This window comes from Carcharodon carcharias, chromosome 3, assembly GCF_017639515.1.
Source record: "Carcharodon carcharias isolate sCarCar2 chromosome 3, sCarCar2.pri, whole genome shotgun sequence".
Classification (NCBI taxonomy): domain Eukaryota; kingdom Metazoa; phylum Chordata; class Chondrichthyes; order Lamniformes; family Lamnidae; genus Carcharodon; species Carcharodon carcharias.
Window position 1 is genome coordinate 63,853,993 of NC_054469.1, and position 14,654 is coordinate 63,868,646.

At 41.9% G+C, this 14,654-nt stretch overlaps 1 protein-coding gene across 5 annotated transcripts in view; it reads left to right on the forward strand.

Moving 5' to 3' along the window:
* nsun6 (NOP2/Sun RNA methyltransferase 6) overlaps positions 1-13,330 on the forward strand; it is a 40,725-nt gene extending 27,395 nt beyond the window's left edge. For all 5 annotated transcript variants that reach the window (XM_041183194.1, XM_041183193.1, XM_041183197.1 and 2 more), the window contains exon 12: positions 12,493-13,330. In XM_041183194.1, the coding sequence (XP_041039128.1) occupies positions 12,493-12,711 (219 nt within the window). In that variant the 3' untranslated portion in view covers positions 12,712-13,330. The remainder of the gene's footprint in view (positions 1-12,492) is intronic.
* The last annotated feature ends 1,324 nt before the right edge of the window (positions 13,331-14,654 follow it).

Sequence of the window (14,654 nt, forward strand, 5' to 3'; positions counted from 1 at the left end):
AAGTTGTTAAAAAATTTATCAACTAGTTGACTTTCCTGCCCAAACACTTGCACCTCCTTCAATTTGGTCTTCTGCATTCACTGCTCCCAATGCAGACCTCTACATTGGAGAGACCAAACGCAGACTGGGTGACTGCTTTGCAGAACACCTTCGGTCTGTCTGCAAGCATGACCCAGACCTTCCTGTTGCTTGCCATTTCAACATACCATCCTGCTGTCATGCCTACATGTCCGTTCTTAGCCTGCTGCAATGTTCCAGTGAAACCCAATGCAAACTGGAGGAACAGCATCTCATCTTCCGATTAGGCACTTTACAGCCTTCCGGGCTTAACATTGAGTTCAACAACTTCAGGCCGTGAACTCTCTCCTCTGTCCTCAAATCTTTTTTGACCCCCTTTTTCCACATTTATTCCACTTATTTTTATTTTTATCTTCATTTTTATTCATTCATTTATTGTTTTATCCCCACTTTTTATCGTGTTTTCGATCTTTTTATTCCCCCACCCCATCCCCACAAGGGCCATCTGTCACTTGTTCATGCTGTTCTTTCCAGAGTGCTTACCCTTGTCGTGCTATTATCATATTCTGCTTTCTCACCTTAATGCCACTATCAACACCTCCTTTAGCCCTTACTGCTAACATTAACACCCCCTTTGTCCTTTTGTTCATGACACCTTTGTCAATCTCTTCTTTGCCCCTGCCTATCGCTAGCCTTCTATCCAGCTTCACTTGTTCCATCCCCCTTAAACAGTATAAATTTCATCACGTTTTTACTCCTCATACAGTCATACAGACTCGAAACGTTAAATCTGTTTTTCTCTCCACAGGTGCTGTTAGACCTGCTGTGTTTTTCCAGCATTTTCAGTTTTTGTTTCAGATTTCCAGCATTGGCAGTATTTTGCTTTTATCTTGTGTTCATTAACTTCTCAGACTCATTATTAAGAATAGAAAGTTATACTTTGGTTCCAGTCAGTGACTGATCTCTGCTCTGGCTTCAAATGCCAGCCCCTCCCCATCTTTAAGGCATTTTTTTTTTCTGTGAGAAAAGGGTAGTACAAAAAATAGTTTTTGTTGGGGGTAGATGGTTTACTGCCTCAGGTATGCAGCAAAGAGAAGGGATAGGATCACTGTTAATGGACAGTAATAAGCCTGTCTTGGGAGCAAGTGCTAGTTGATGAAAGCATGGGAAGTGGGCAGCTGTGGTGAGTGTTGGGAAACCATATCTTTAAGAAAAATATTTTTTTGTAAAATTTGGAAGGACATTGCATTATTTGGACACTTGGGAATTGACTTGGATTCCTTTTTAAAAAAAAAGGTCATAAGTTGGACCTTGGACTGTGAGCAAGCATGCCTTTTCCAGGAAATCACATGACCAGCATAGCGCTTGAGGAGGAGAGCTATTTGCTTATTTGAACTGTAACTATTTTAATGGTTAGAAAAAATAAACTGTTTTAAAGGGAAAGGGCTGGTGATTTACTGAAAATCACCTGACAAAGATGAGCTTTATGTTTTGAACTTGTTTTTTGGAAGCCAGTTGGGAATAAACCAAGAAGGGGGAAAGCTGCCCAGCTCACGCACTCCTTGCCTTGCATAAAAACACAGTGTGGTTATTAGTATCCAGCTAGGAATCCTCATCACAGAGGAGCTTGTCTGTATTTGGAAACCTGAGGGACTGAGATGAGAGGCAGGTCTCAAGGATTGATCCTGCTCTCTTCTCCTCCATGCTGAAGCTTCATTGGTGAGAATCTCCAGACATATACTGGGACTTGCTTTCCACCTTCAAATGAAGGAGCACCAGATTGACAGCATCAAAACCCTGTGAACATTATCCTTTTCACAAAGTTTCTCTTTATCTACCAACCTTTACGTTGGGGAGACTAAACGCAGACTGGTTGACCACTTTGCAGAACACCTTTGGTCTGTCCGCAAGCATGACCCAGACCTCCCTGTCGCTTGCCATTTCAACACACCATCCTGCTCTTATGCCCACATGTCCGTCCTTGGCCTGCTGCAATGTTCCAGTGAAGCCCAACGCAAACTGGAGGAACCAGCACTTCATCTTCCGATTAGGGACTTTACAGCCTTCCCAATTTAACATTGAGTTCAACAACTTCAGACCATGAACTTTCTCCTCTGCCTTCATCCCTTTTTTAACATTTTTATTTTCTATCCCTCGTTCTTTATCCTTTTTCCCCAACCGCCACCCTGTTCCCCCACCCCAGCCCCAAAAGGGCCATCTGTTTCTTGTCCCATGTTGTTCTTTCACAGAGTGCTGACCTTTGTTCTGCTATTAACATATTCTGCTTTCTTACCTTAATGCCACTAGCAGCACCTTCTTTAGCCCTTACCACTACCATTAACACTCCATTTGTCTTTTTGTCCATGACATCTTTTCAATCTCTCTTTAGTCCCCATCTATCACTGACCTTTTATTTAGCTTCACCTGCTCGACCCCCCCTACGCTATAAATTTTCATCACATTTTTACTTCTCTTTAGCTCTGAAGAAGAGTCATATGGACTCGAAATGTTAACTCTGTTTCTCTCTCCACAGATGCTGTTAAACCTGCTGTGTTTTCCAGCATTTTCTGTTTTTATTATCTGTTTGCCCTTTGTTTATGTGTGTGTGCACTTGTGCGCGCATGCTGGGGTATTTTAAAAGGGATAAATAGTTATACTTCCAGATTACAAATTGCGTGTTAACCAGTTCTTGCCATTTGCTTTTTTTTAAAGAAATTTGTTTTATAATAAATCAATTATTCTGAGTTTATTGAAAGAAGCCTGGTTAGAGTTTCTTTTCTATTCTGGTTCCAACATTAGGGAGGTAATTAATTGGCCATGTTGGTGAGTGAATCAAACATTTACATTCATGGTGCAACCTGTGGAGTAGTGGAACTAGCTAAACTGCGCACTCCTCCCATCCTGGTCATAGAATAGATTGGGGCTCTTGCGGGATATTTGAAACGCAGACAATAAATGATTGGACATGGAATAATAATAATTGGTAATGGATAAAAGGACAGCTACCAGGTTTCTTATACATTAGTAAACCAAAATGGTTTTGGAAGTTGCTAAGACTTTTCTAGAGGTGGAAGATTTAACCTGACTGGTTTACGTAAAGTAATCAGGACTAAACTAATAGAATTGGCAGTTAAGTTAGAGTTAGATTTAACCATAAGGCAAGGAAAACATAGTTGAGCTAATAGCGCAGCATTTGAAATTGGAAGGGATGCCAGAAAGACCATGTTCTTCAGGTGGTGAGTCAGTTGAGTTAGCCAGGATTCAGCTGCAAATGAAACAGCTTGAACACAAAAAAGAATTGGAGAAACTTAAACTTGAAAAAGAAAAGGAACTGAGAAAACTTGAATTCAAAAGAATGGAAAAAGAAAGAACAGGGGAAATGGAAATGAAAAAGCTTGAATTTGACCTTCTAAGAGTGAAGTGAGAAAGGGAGGAATGAGAGAAGGAACAAGAAAGGGAATACCAGCTTAAAAGGCTGGAATTAAATAAAGAGGCTTCTGATGCTGGGGAGAGTACTGATGACGAAAAAACCACCCCAAAGCCCAGTGGGGAGATATTTAAATTTGTACAAGCCCTTCCAAAATTCAAGGAAAGGGATGTAGAGGCATACTTTATTTCATTTGAGAAGGTAGCTAAGCAAATGAAGTGGCTAAATGAAAACTGGACTTTGCTCCTACAGATTAGGTTGGTGGGTAGAACTCATGAGGTTTATGCATCACTTTCAGAAGAGGTATCTGTGGATTATGAAGCAGTAAAAAAGGCTATTCTTCGTGCGTATGAGCTGGCAGCAATTTTGAAAAAACAGTCCAAGCAGACCTATATTGAATTTGAGAGGGTAAAGCAAAGTAATTTTGACTGCTGGATACAGGCATTAAAGGTAGATACATCGTAAGAAGCTCTTGGGGAAAATAATTCTTCTGGAAGAATTTAAAAATACACTTTCTCTCGTAGTTAGAATCCATGTTAAAGACCAGAGGGTTGGTTGTGATAGCTAGATAGGCACTGGAGATGGCTGACGATTATGAGCTGGTCCGTAAATCCAACTCCTTTTTTCCATCACCCCACAAAAACGAAAAGGATAGAAGGAAGGATGGTGAAAGGAAGGCAAATAGCCAGGGAAGAGAAGGGACAGTTGGAAATGCCCCGGGAATTCCTCCTCAGATCGGAAAGGAAGGCACTGAAGATGGAATTGATATTTAAAGGCCTAAGTGTAACAAGGTGGGACGTGTTCATGCAGATGCTGGAAGTTGTGCAGGAAATCCGTGGGACTTTTTGGGGTACATAAGGGTGATTCAGGAAAAAGAGCCTCCACTGAAAATAGAACTGATCAAGTTGTAGCATTAATTTTAGTAGTGAAACTGAATATGAACACTGCTGCCATGGTGGTATTTGAACCCATGACCCCAGAATGTTAGCCTGGGTCTCTGGATTACCAGTCTAGTGACATTATCACTACACCACCATCTCCCCTATGAATTCCATCATGGGGAGGAGGATAAGAAGGAGCAGTTATGTCAGGTTGTAAGCACAGTGGAGGATGAAAGAGATAGTGAGAGTGAGGTGGAAGGAGACTTAGACAGTTCACAAATTGAACCTCCTACTTCCCGATTAGTTAATACTGAAACATTAGGACAGTTAGACACCATATTTTTATACTTTGAGGCTGGACGACACGCAGGTGTAATGAGGTTACTTGCAGAATTTAAAGTAACCTGTAGGGATAAACCAGAGCCTGTGGACATAGGGGAATCGCCTCCTATAAAATAACATCCTTCTTGTTTAAGTCCAGAGAAACAAGTTCAAGTAAAAGTAGAAAATCACTGAATTGAACCTCGTCAAAGCAGTTGGAGCTGCCCAGCAGTGTTGGTGCCTAAACCTGATGGGTCAACCAGATTCTGCATAAATTATAGAAAGGTTAATGCAGTAACAAAAACAAATTCCTACCCAATCCCTCCTTTAGGAGATTGTATTGACAGGGTTGGCAATGCCATGTTCCTTACTAAGATTTATTGAAAGGATACTGGCAAGTACCTCTAACATCGTGAGTTAAGGAGATATGGGCTTTTATCATACCAAATGGTCTATACCAATGCTGAGTGAAGCCATTCGGACTATAAAACAGTCCAGCCACTTTCCAAAGGCTAATGAATCAAGTGGTAACTAGTGTTCCTTGCTATGTAGTTTACACGGATGATTTATTGATTTACAGCAACACTTGGAAAGATCATTTAAAACAATTGGAAGCTCTAATTGAACAATTACAGTTGGCAGATCTAGTAATAAACCTTGCCAAGAGTAGTTCGCAAAAGCGCGAGTAACTTATCTAGGGCATATCGTAGGGGAGAGGCAAATGTTGCCAAGAACAGCAAAAATGCAGGCTTTGATGGAATTCCCTGAAACTAAACAGGAAATCATGAGATTTTTAGGGATTTGCGGCTTCTGTCATAAGTTTGTGCCAAACTTCAGCACAATAGCTGCTCCACTATTTCAAAAGAAGGCAAAGGTGGTATGGTCAAGAGAGTGCCAGACAAGTTTTGAGAAGCCAAAGGTGATCCTAACCAATGACCTGGTGTTAGACACCCCTAATTTTGCTAAAGCCTTCAAGGTGGTGACTTAAGGGTCGGTGCGATCTTATTACAAAAAGACAATTCAGGACTAGGGAAGCCAATTAGGTACTTCTCTTAAAAATTAAATCGGCATCAAAAGAGGCAGTCTACAGTAGAAAAGGAAACCCTGGGACTGTTACTGGCTCTTAAACATTTCGTGGTATATATCCGTCATGGCCGTAAAGAAATGCTTGTATATGCTAACCATAATCCCTTGGCCTTTGTAGAAAAATCTAAGACTCAGAATGGCAGACTGTTCCGATGGAGCTTCCTAATCCAGCCTTATAACTTAAAGATTGTTCCTATTGCTGGGAAGGATAATATAATTGATGTATTATCAAGAATGTAATTTTTGAAGAATTATCTGGAAATCAAGAAAATCAGAAAACTGTACAGACTCGGTGTAAGGACTGAATGACCAAGTGATTGTTTGAATTTTGTTTTCTATATATTGTACATATCTTTTCCTGGACACTTTGTAATGAAACACGTTTGGAAATGGTGTTTCATTTCTTCAGGGCAGAGGCATGTTGGGAAGCCATATCTTCAAGAACTATATTTTCTTTTAAAATTTGAAAGGACATTGCATTATTAGGACACTTGGGAACTAACTTGGATTTGTTTTAAAAAAGGTCATAAGTTCACCTTGGCCCAGGATTTTCCGTGCCTGTCAGCGGTGGGTGTGTTCGATGGCATGAACGGACAATATGGCATGATCGATTTCATGACTGCGTGAAACCAGTTTGTAATCGTCTGCTCAGCCCACCGATGGTGGGCCACATTTCCCACTATTGGACGTTAGGAACCTCATTGTAATACATCAGAAAATCATTATAAGGCCAGCCCGCCGGACATATCACCTCTGCTGGATCGTCTGCCTTTCCCATTGATGTGTTTCACAACAGCATGTAAGTGATGTGCACCTGGCAGCTGCACTTCACTCAGGACTTCAATGTTTGTTTGCTTACGTTGCTTCTGTCAGAAACCGCAGTCTTCAGCGCCAGGCTTCACAGACAGCACCATATCACTTTTAGGGGGAATCATGGGTAGGTCTATACCTACCAGATCAGCCATATGTAGGTGACTTTTCAATGGCTGTAGGGCTAGGGCTTGCTTGGGAAAGGGGAAGAAGTTTTCCCAGGAATGCATAAGTAATGCCATGGGTTTGGGATGATACAGCGTGAAAACCCACCATCACGGCCAACGGGTTAGAAGTAATTTTACCCATCCACTTCTGCACTTAGTGCAAAACTAAGATGATTCCGACCTTGGACTGTGAGCCATGCTTTTCCAGAAATCAGCTGACCAGCATGACACTTGAGGAGGATAGCTATTTGCTTATTTGAACTGTAATTACTTTAATGGCTGGAAAAAAAGCTTTAAAATGCAAAGGCCCTGATGATTTACTGGAAATCACTTGACAAAGATGAGCTTTATGTTTTGAACTTGTTTTTTGAACTCGGTTGGGAATCAACCAAGAAGGGGGAAAGCTGCCCATCTTATGCTCTTGCCTTGCATGAAACAGTGTGGTTACTAGCATCCTGCTAGGAACCCTCATCTCAGAGGAACGTGTCTGTATTTGGGAACCTGAGAGACTGAGAGGAGAGGGAGGTCTCAAGGATTGATCCAGCTCTATTCTCCACGCTGAAGCTCCGTTGGTGAGAACCTCCAGACACCTCCTGGGACTGGCATTCCGTCTTGAGATGTGGGAGCACCAGATTGACAGCATCAAAACCCTGTGAACTTTATCCTTTTCATAGGGCAGGATTTTTACCTTATCGGGCGTACCCGGAGCAGCTGCGAATCTGCCCGCCGCCCGCAATCGGGCCCCGGCTGGGCAATTAATGGCCAGTGTGAATTGCACGCGGCAATGCTCAGCGCTGCCTGGGTTGGGGGAGGAAGAGGGCGAGTGCGGAATTCAGTGCATGCAAGCGGGCACGCTCACAGAAAGCTCCTCGAAGTTACGGAGCTGCCTTGGAGCGGAAGATTTTTAACATTAAAAATAAACAACTCAAAAATAAGGAAGGCGTCCCCTCCTGTGACTCTGACATGTAAAATGAGTTTTAAAAGTTTTACTTTTTTTAAATCACTGGTCAAAACCTCATCCCACCCATGTGCGCTGCCAAGCGAAATATTGCGAGAGTGCGCAATGACGTTGGGATGCCATCGTGCACTTTTTTTCTCCCATTCGGGATGGACACGCGCCCACCCGAGGGAAAAATTCTGCCCGTAATGTTTCTCTTTACCCATTAATCTCAGCAGAGTCCCTATTTGTTTGTCGTTTGTTTGTTTTTGTGTGCGTGTGCTGGGGTATTTTAAAAGGGATAGATATTACACTTCCAGATTACACATTGTGTGTTAACCAGTTCTTGCACTTGTTTTAAAAAAAGTTTTATTTTATAAAAAATCAATCATTCTGAGTTTATTGAAAGAAACCTGGTTAAAGTCTCTTTTATTCTGGTCTAACAGCGGTGAAGGTAAATAATTGGCCATTTTGTTGAGTGAATTAAACATTTACACTACAGTGCGACCTGCGGAGTAGTGGGGCTGCATAAACTACAGACTCCTCCCATCGCAATCGTAATGCAAGGGATTGAAACAGGTGGATGTATGGCATTGCAAAGGTATAAGCAGACTAGCAGTCAGGAGAATAAGCCTTAATTTTTATACATTTGATAAAAAATATGAGCCCCTCTGGTATATAAGAGAAATGAGTGGGGTGCTTACCACAATATTTGTGTAAATGAGGTGTAAAGGTTGCTACGGTCAATTTAATAAATGGATGCATCATAAACCAAGATATTTGATCAAGATGGGCATCAAAGCAGCAGCCTTTGAACGACGTAACGTTATGGGCATAACGGCTCGTAACGGGGGTGAGCGGTGGGAGGGGTCCGTGTGTGGAGGGAGGTTGGCTTTCAGCCCCCTTTCTGAGGCCTTGACCCTCGATCAGGCCCCAAGTGTCTTTGAACAAAAGTCAATCGCATGGCTTCCTTCTGTACTGTATCGTTCTGCTTCTATAGATAACTAAAAGCTTGCTGAAAGTAGTAAGCTTGAAGGAGCTTCCTAAAGGAGGGAGAATTAGAAAAGGTGGATAAATTAAGGTGGGAATTCCAGAACTTAAGGATCAAGACACGATGCCAGTGGTTGGATGAAGGAACCTGGGTACTCGCAAGCAGCTAGAGTTATAGGTTTGTAGGGGTTCTCAGCAGTTGTAAGAGGTTACAGAGATGGGGAGGAATGAGACATGGTGGGATTTGAATGCGAGGATGAGAATATTAAAGGGAGATTTAAAGAGAGAATGACTTGCATTTATGTAGTGCCTTTCATAGTTCCAGAGCCATTAATCCCAATGAAGGTGAGGTGAGAATAACTGCCTTTGATATCAAGGCAGCCTTTGTCCAAATACTGCTGAAAAGTCATGAAACATTAACTCTATTTTGTTCTCTCCACAGATGCTGCCTGACCTGAGTACTTCCAGCATCTTCTGTTTTTATTTCAGATTTTCAACATCTACAGTATTTTACTTTTGCCTTTAACAAATTTGTGTTGGCTGTGCTAACACATATTTGTCCAAGTGACAGTTTTTTTTGAATTGTTGTCTTTACTTGTGTCCTACCATGACATTAAGCTAACTGACCTGTCGTTGCTGGCTTTATCCCTCTCCACATTTTTGAACAGGGTTATAAGAGTTGCAATCTTCCAAGCTACTGGCACTACTCCCATATCAAAGGAGAAATGGAAGATTGTTGCCAAAGTGTCATCTATTTCCAGCTTTGGCTCTCTCAGCAAACTTGGAAGTATCCCATCTGAATTCAGTGACTTTGAGCACTGCCAGTCTTTTAAGTGCCTCCTCTTTATTTTTATCCTGTCCAATTTCTCTCCTACCTCCTCCTACTGTGACATTGGCAGCATCTTCGTCTTTCATGAAGAAAGATACAAAGTACTCATTTATTACGTCAGCATGCCTTCTACCTTCACAAGATCTCTATTTGGTCCCTAATCATCCCTACCTTTCCTTTGACCACCTGTTTGTATGTTTTTAAAGACTTATGGGTTACCTTTACGCTACCTGCTAATCTATTTTCATACATTCACTTAGCTCCTCTTGCTTTCTTTCTCACTTCTTCTTTGTACTCAGTTCAGCTGTGGATCTTCTATTTTTTAACTGGAGTTATCCAATGCTGGATGTCAGGCAAACAAGAGGAGGGGTTCAAGGATTGATCTTTGTCGCTCCCAAGTTAATGGTATGAGGGCTAGAAGAGAAGTCATTACGAGTGATAATCTGACAACAAACAGAGTGAGAAATGAGTAATTTCAGAGGAGACAGTGCGAGTGAGCTAGACATAAGAGGAGAGGCATTGGAGAAGGTTGATGTTGTTAGCAATGTCAAAGGTGGCAGAGAAGAGGAGAGATAATGCGGCATGGTTCCTGACAGTGGGAAGTTGAGTAGCCAGCAGTTCAGTGGAAGTGAGATAAAACAACCATGGGGTGGATCACATGGACAAAATGAACTCAGAAGAAATTGTGGGGAGGTGGAGTTATGGTGGGAGAGAAACTAAAGATTTATAGGGGCAGTGCTAGTTTGAGGGAGCTGTGGGGGAGTTTGGCTTGGCGGACGTGGGGAGGGAGGAGAAGCCAGCATTGGCAACTGAACATATGGTTGCTATCTTCATGACAAGATAGCCCATGAGTTCCTTGCATTTGTTCAGTTTATCTGTTACTGAAACCCTCATCCATGCCTTTCCCACAACCATTTATTGTTCTAATGCATTCCTGGCTTGTCTTACACACTCTACTCGCTGTAAACCTGAGATCAACCAAATTTCTGCTGCCCATGTTTACTTGCAACAAATTCTGTTCACCTGTTACCCACATGCTCGTTGGCATGCATTGACTCTCAGTTAAGCAACATCTCAATTTTATAATTCTCACCCTTGTTTTCAAATCCTCCATTGGCCTGACCCCTCCATATATCTGTACTCTCTTCCAGGCTGCTTACAACCCTTCACGATGTCTGCACTCCTCTAATTCTTGAGCAGCCCTGATTTTTAGTCATTCCATCATTGGCTATTGTGCCTTGAGCATCCTAGGACCCTTCGCTAGAGAAGCTTCCCTAGCGAATTCCATCCCTAAATGTCTCCATCTCGCTATCTCTCTTTACTCCTTTAAGACACTCCTTGAAACCTACTCCTGGGACCCCTTCTCTAATGTCTCCTTACATGACTTGGCATCAAAAGTTTAGCTTGATGATGTTCTCTCTGAAATATTTTGGGATGTTTTACTATGTTAAACATGCTATATAAATGCAAGTTGTTACTATAGCTAGGGTGGGCAGTGTAAGAGAGAGAGAGGTACACAAAGGCATTAAAGAAGTCTTTGCTCCTCAGAATGATCCTAGTGTACAGGATGGTTTTGATGGAAGAAAGTGAGGTCTGATAGCACTTGAGACATTTGGGGAAAAAATAGAACAAGTATTGCTTCTGTAGATTCCCATTCCTGGAACAAATGAGTAGTGATTCTATCTGCTTTTCCTAGTATGTTGCATTCCAAGCTTGGGTGGACAGACTACTCCCAATATTTTGTCACAGTTGCTCTGGGCTGAATCTTTGGCTTGGCGAGCGGAGGCTAGGCCTGCTCGCCGAGGTGTAAAATGACGTGTGGTGACCTCAGGCATGCATCCCGACGTCACAATGCGTCATTCAGACTTTCAGTTCGACGGGTGCTCACCCGAGTCGGCTGCGCGTCCGCTGAACTGTCAAAAGCCTATTAAGGCCATTTAACTCAATTAAAATAATTAACGGAGCTGCCCGGCCAACCTTAAGGTTGGCGGGCAGGCGAAGAGCCCAGGCAGCCTTTGCATTTTTCATGGAACCTCATCCACGGGCGGGATGAGATTTCATGAATGATTTTAAATTTTGAGAATTTTTATTGAAGTTAATGCACATATCCCAGCTCATGTGACAGTTTCACGTGAGGGGACATGATATAAAAATTTTCTTGCCACTTTATTAAACTTTTTGGACTTAAAATTAACCTCCCTGAGGCACCTCAGTGTGCGCGTCACGTTGGACGGGCCTTAATTGGCCCGCCCACATAAAATGGCGTTGCGGACCTGATCGGAGGTGCTGATAGGGTCTGCACCCGCTCCTGCACCGCTCGCCCGCCTGACAGGCAGAAAACTCTGCACTCTGTCACCAGTAGCTGGAGAGAGAGATTGGCTTGGTATTGTCTGGTGACTTTTTCTCCTGCCTGCCAATTTTGAAATATCCTTCCCCTAGCCAGTCTATTGAAATCAGAATCTTGTTGCTCTGAATGGGCCTTGATAAACTACTGAATTGTAGTACCTGTCAATTTTATTCATTTTAGATTTATTCTTGGCCACTACCCAAACCCCCACAAATATCATTGCTCCATCATCCAGTTGTGACCTTAGTTTTCCATACCATGGCTGTTAGTATTGCTGTGTGTTGACTTACCTCAAGAAACATCATTTTATGGGGAAATGGGGCTAATTAATTCTCCTTTCTAGGGCTTGTGTTAGCCTGTGTGTCAAGAACCCAGACAGAACTTGACATTGTGGTTCAAAGATTTCAGTTGAACTTTGATAATGAATTTGCTGATATCGCTTCTTGCTGTTTAAATGGTGATTCATAATATCTATAGCATTTACGTTTATAACCTAATTTTGCAATATTCCACTTGATATTGAAACATCATTGAATATACATGAAGCTTGAATTAAATGTAATTTCCTCAAAGTGCTTAATTTCTTCACAAATTCAACAACTGTCCTCCTCCTTCAAAAGCACCTCTGGATTTTTAAAGGATTAAATCTTTCTTTTTTAACATTTGTCTTTTCCCAAAGGAACCTCACCTGGGTGGAGAAGGAATGATGGGTGCTGGACTATCATATGATCAGCGGAAATTGCTGCAGAGGTTTGACCCATCCAGTGTGACTGAAGGGGGCACCAATGTTGTTTCTTCAGATCTGAATAGCAGTCAGATAGCACATTTAATCAAATCTGCCAATAAGGACACAATAGGCTTCTTTATTGCTAAATTTGTGAAGGTGCAGGATGCCTAACAGTTATCAAGTGTCATAAAAGATTTTAAAAACTCCAAATACTAGAAATCTGAAATAAAAACAGACAATGCTGGAAATAAAGAGATCAGTTAACATCGCTAAGGAATAAAGGCAGGTTATTGATATTTCAAGTGTGTACCCATTCATTAATAGCTTAATAATTTGTATGCTCCTTGTAAACTGGTTAACACCTGAAGCTCAGTTGTGAGCACCATCAGTTTATTGTTACTATGACAGCAAGCCAAAGGCATTGTTGCTATGGTAGCAATAGATTTTGCCAGCTGTTCAATTATATCATAAACCATGTGCTGAAAAAGGTCATAAGGAGCTTTTGCATTTCATGGAACCCAGATTGCAATATCTAGTTTATTTAAACCACTTCCTCAGTAAATTTTTCTAATGTTTTGTATATGGAAACAGAAATGCAACATGCGTTTTACATGAAGCTATTGTTGAGTATGTACTTAATGTCGAATTTTTGAGTTTCATTTTAAACATTTAAGCATAACTTAATATTTTCTGTAAGTTATAAAATAGAAATGTGAAACATTAGTCAATCTTATATTTTGTTGTATTAATGTTTTATATGCAATTTCTCTATTAAAGGAAATAGACTAAACTAACCGTAATATATTAAAGTATTTATTAATTTTGTGCACTGCCTACACTTTATTTACAATGGCACTATTTTTGAGTCACAATTTTTCTATCACCATTTTACAAAGATAAAACTTGTACGTTAATATTTTCCATCATATTGTAGTTCCAAGCCTCCTGCCACTAATTAGCACTGCAGTACATGTTCCTTAAGTCTGCGTGTCATTTTGGTATTTAACATTCGATTGAGAATAGAGAACTATCTACTCACCTGAGCTGTTTGAAGTTGCCCAATTTTGGATAGTAGTCCACCTAGATATTGTGGTCTGGCCTTGAACCTAGTGCTTGGGCCAACTGGTTTTACTGCTGGCAGATCAGCATTGTGGCCACTTTGCAACTACTGATTTATTATCTTCCTTAACCCTGAGCCTATCTCCTAGGACTCTTCCTTCCTCACGTTGTGATCTCTTACTTGTTTTTCATATCCCTATAAGTGATACAATAGAGTCTGTCATGGGTAGGACCATTTATTCATCACAGGAATGACAAAATAGATTCTTCAAATTGCCATGGAGATCTGCTAGTAATATGCCTTGTGTAAGATTTCACCTTCTGCATTGATTCCCCATGGGTGGAATCTTGTGCCCTCCCCTGTGGTGGGGGCATTTAATCATGTGAGGGGATGGCTGGTGGGGACATCACCACTTTCTTACCTCCACCCTGATTTAAGCCCATGAACAGCCTACCTGTCAACTGAGGACCTTAAGTGAGCAATTAACCTCCACATAATATCCTCACCCTGTTGCTGTCGGTATCCAGCAGCTTGCGGGGGTTTCACCATTTGAGGAGCACAAGAAGCTGGAATGTTTAGCTGTGGGCTCTCGGGGTGTCTTGTTCCATCAATATGATGGAAAGGCATTCAGTGCCTGATAGAGGGACTCGGCATTGGGAGCCACCTTGCTGCCATCCCCACTCCCCGCAACCCCCTTCCCACCATCACTCACCTGTGCCAGTCTCTCCCTGATCTGAGGTTTCAGGTAGGTATTGGCAACAGCTGCCACCTACCCAGTGGCACTGTTGAGTACAAAGGAGCTTCTGACCTCGGATGGGCTGGCAGCTCAGTGGGCGGAACTTGAACCCTGGGTCCTTGATCATAGACCCACTACTAGCCTTATCAAGTGGCACAAGATACAGTAGGCCTTCCCCAAAAAGAGGTGTCGTGGGGCTCTCGCCAGCTCTCTAGCTGACAGCTGAGATTCCATCACCTCCACAAGATTCCACCCCATATTTCCCCCTGCCCTGGTTTGAGTAATACCTATGTCATCATTTAAATTAGGAAAATCCGA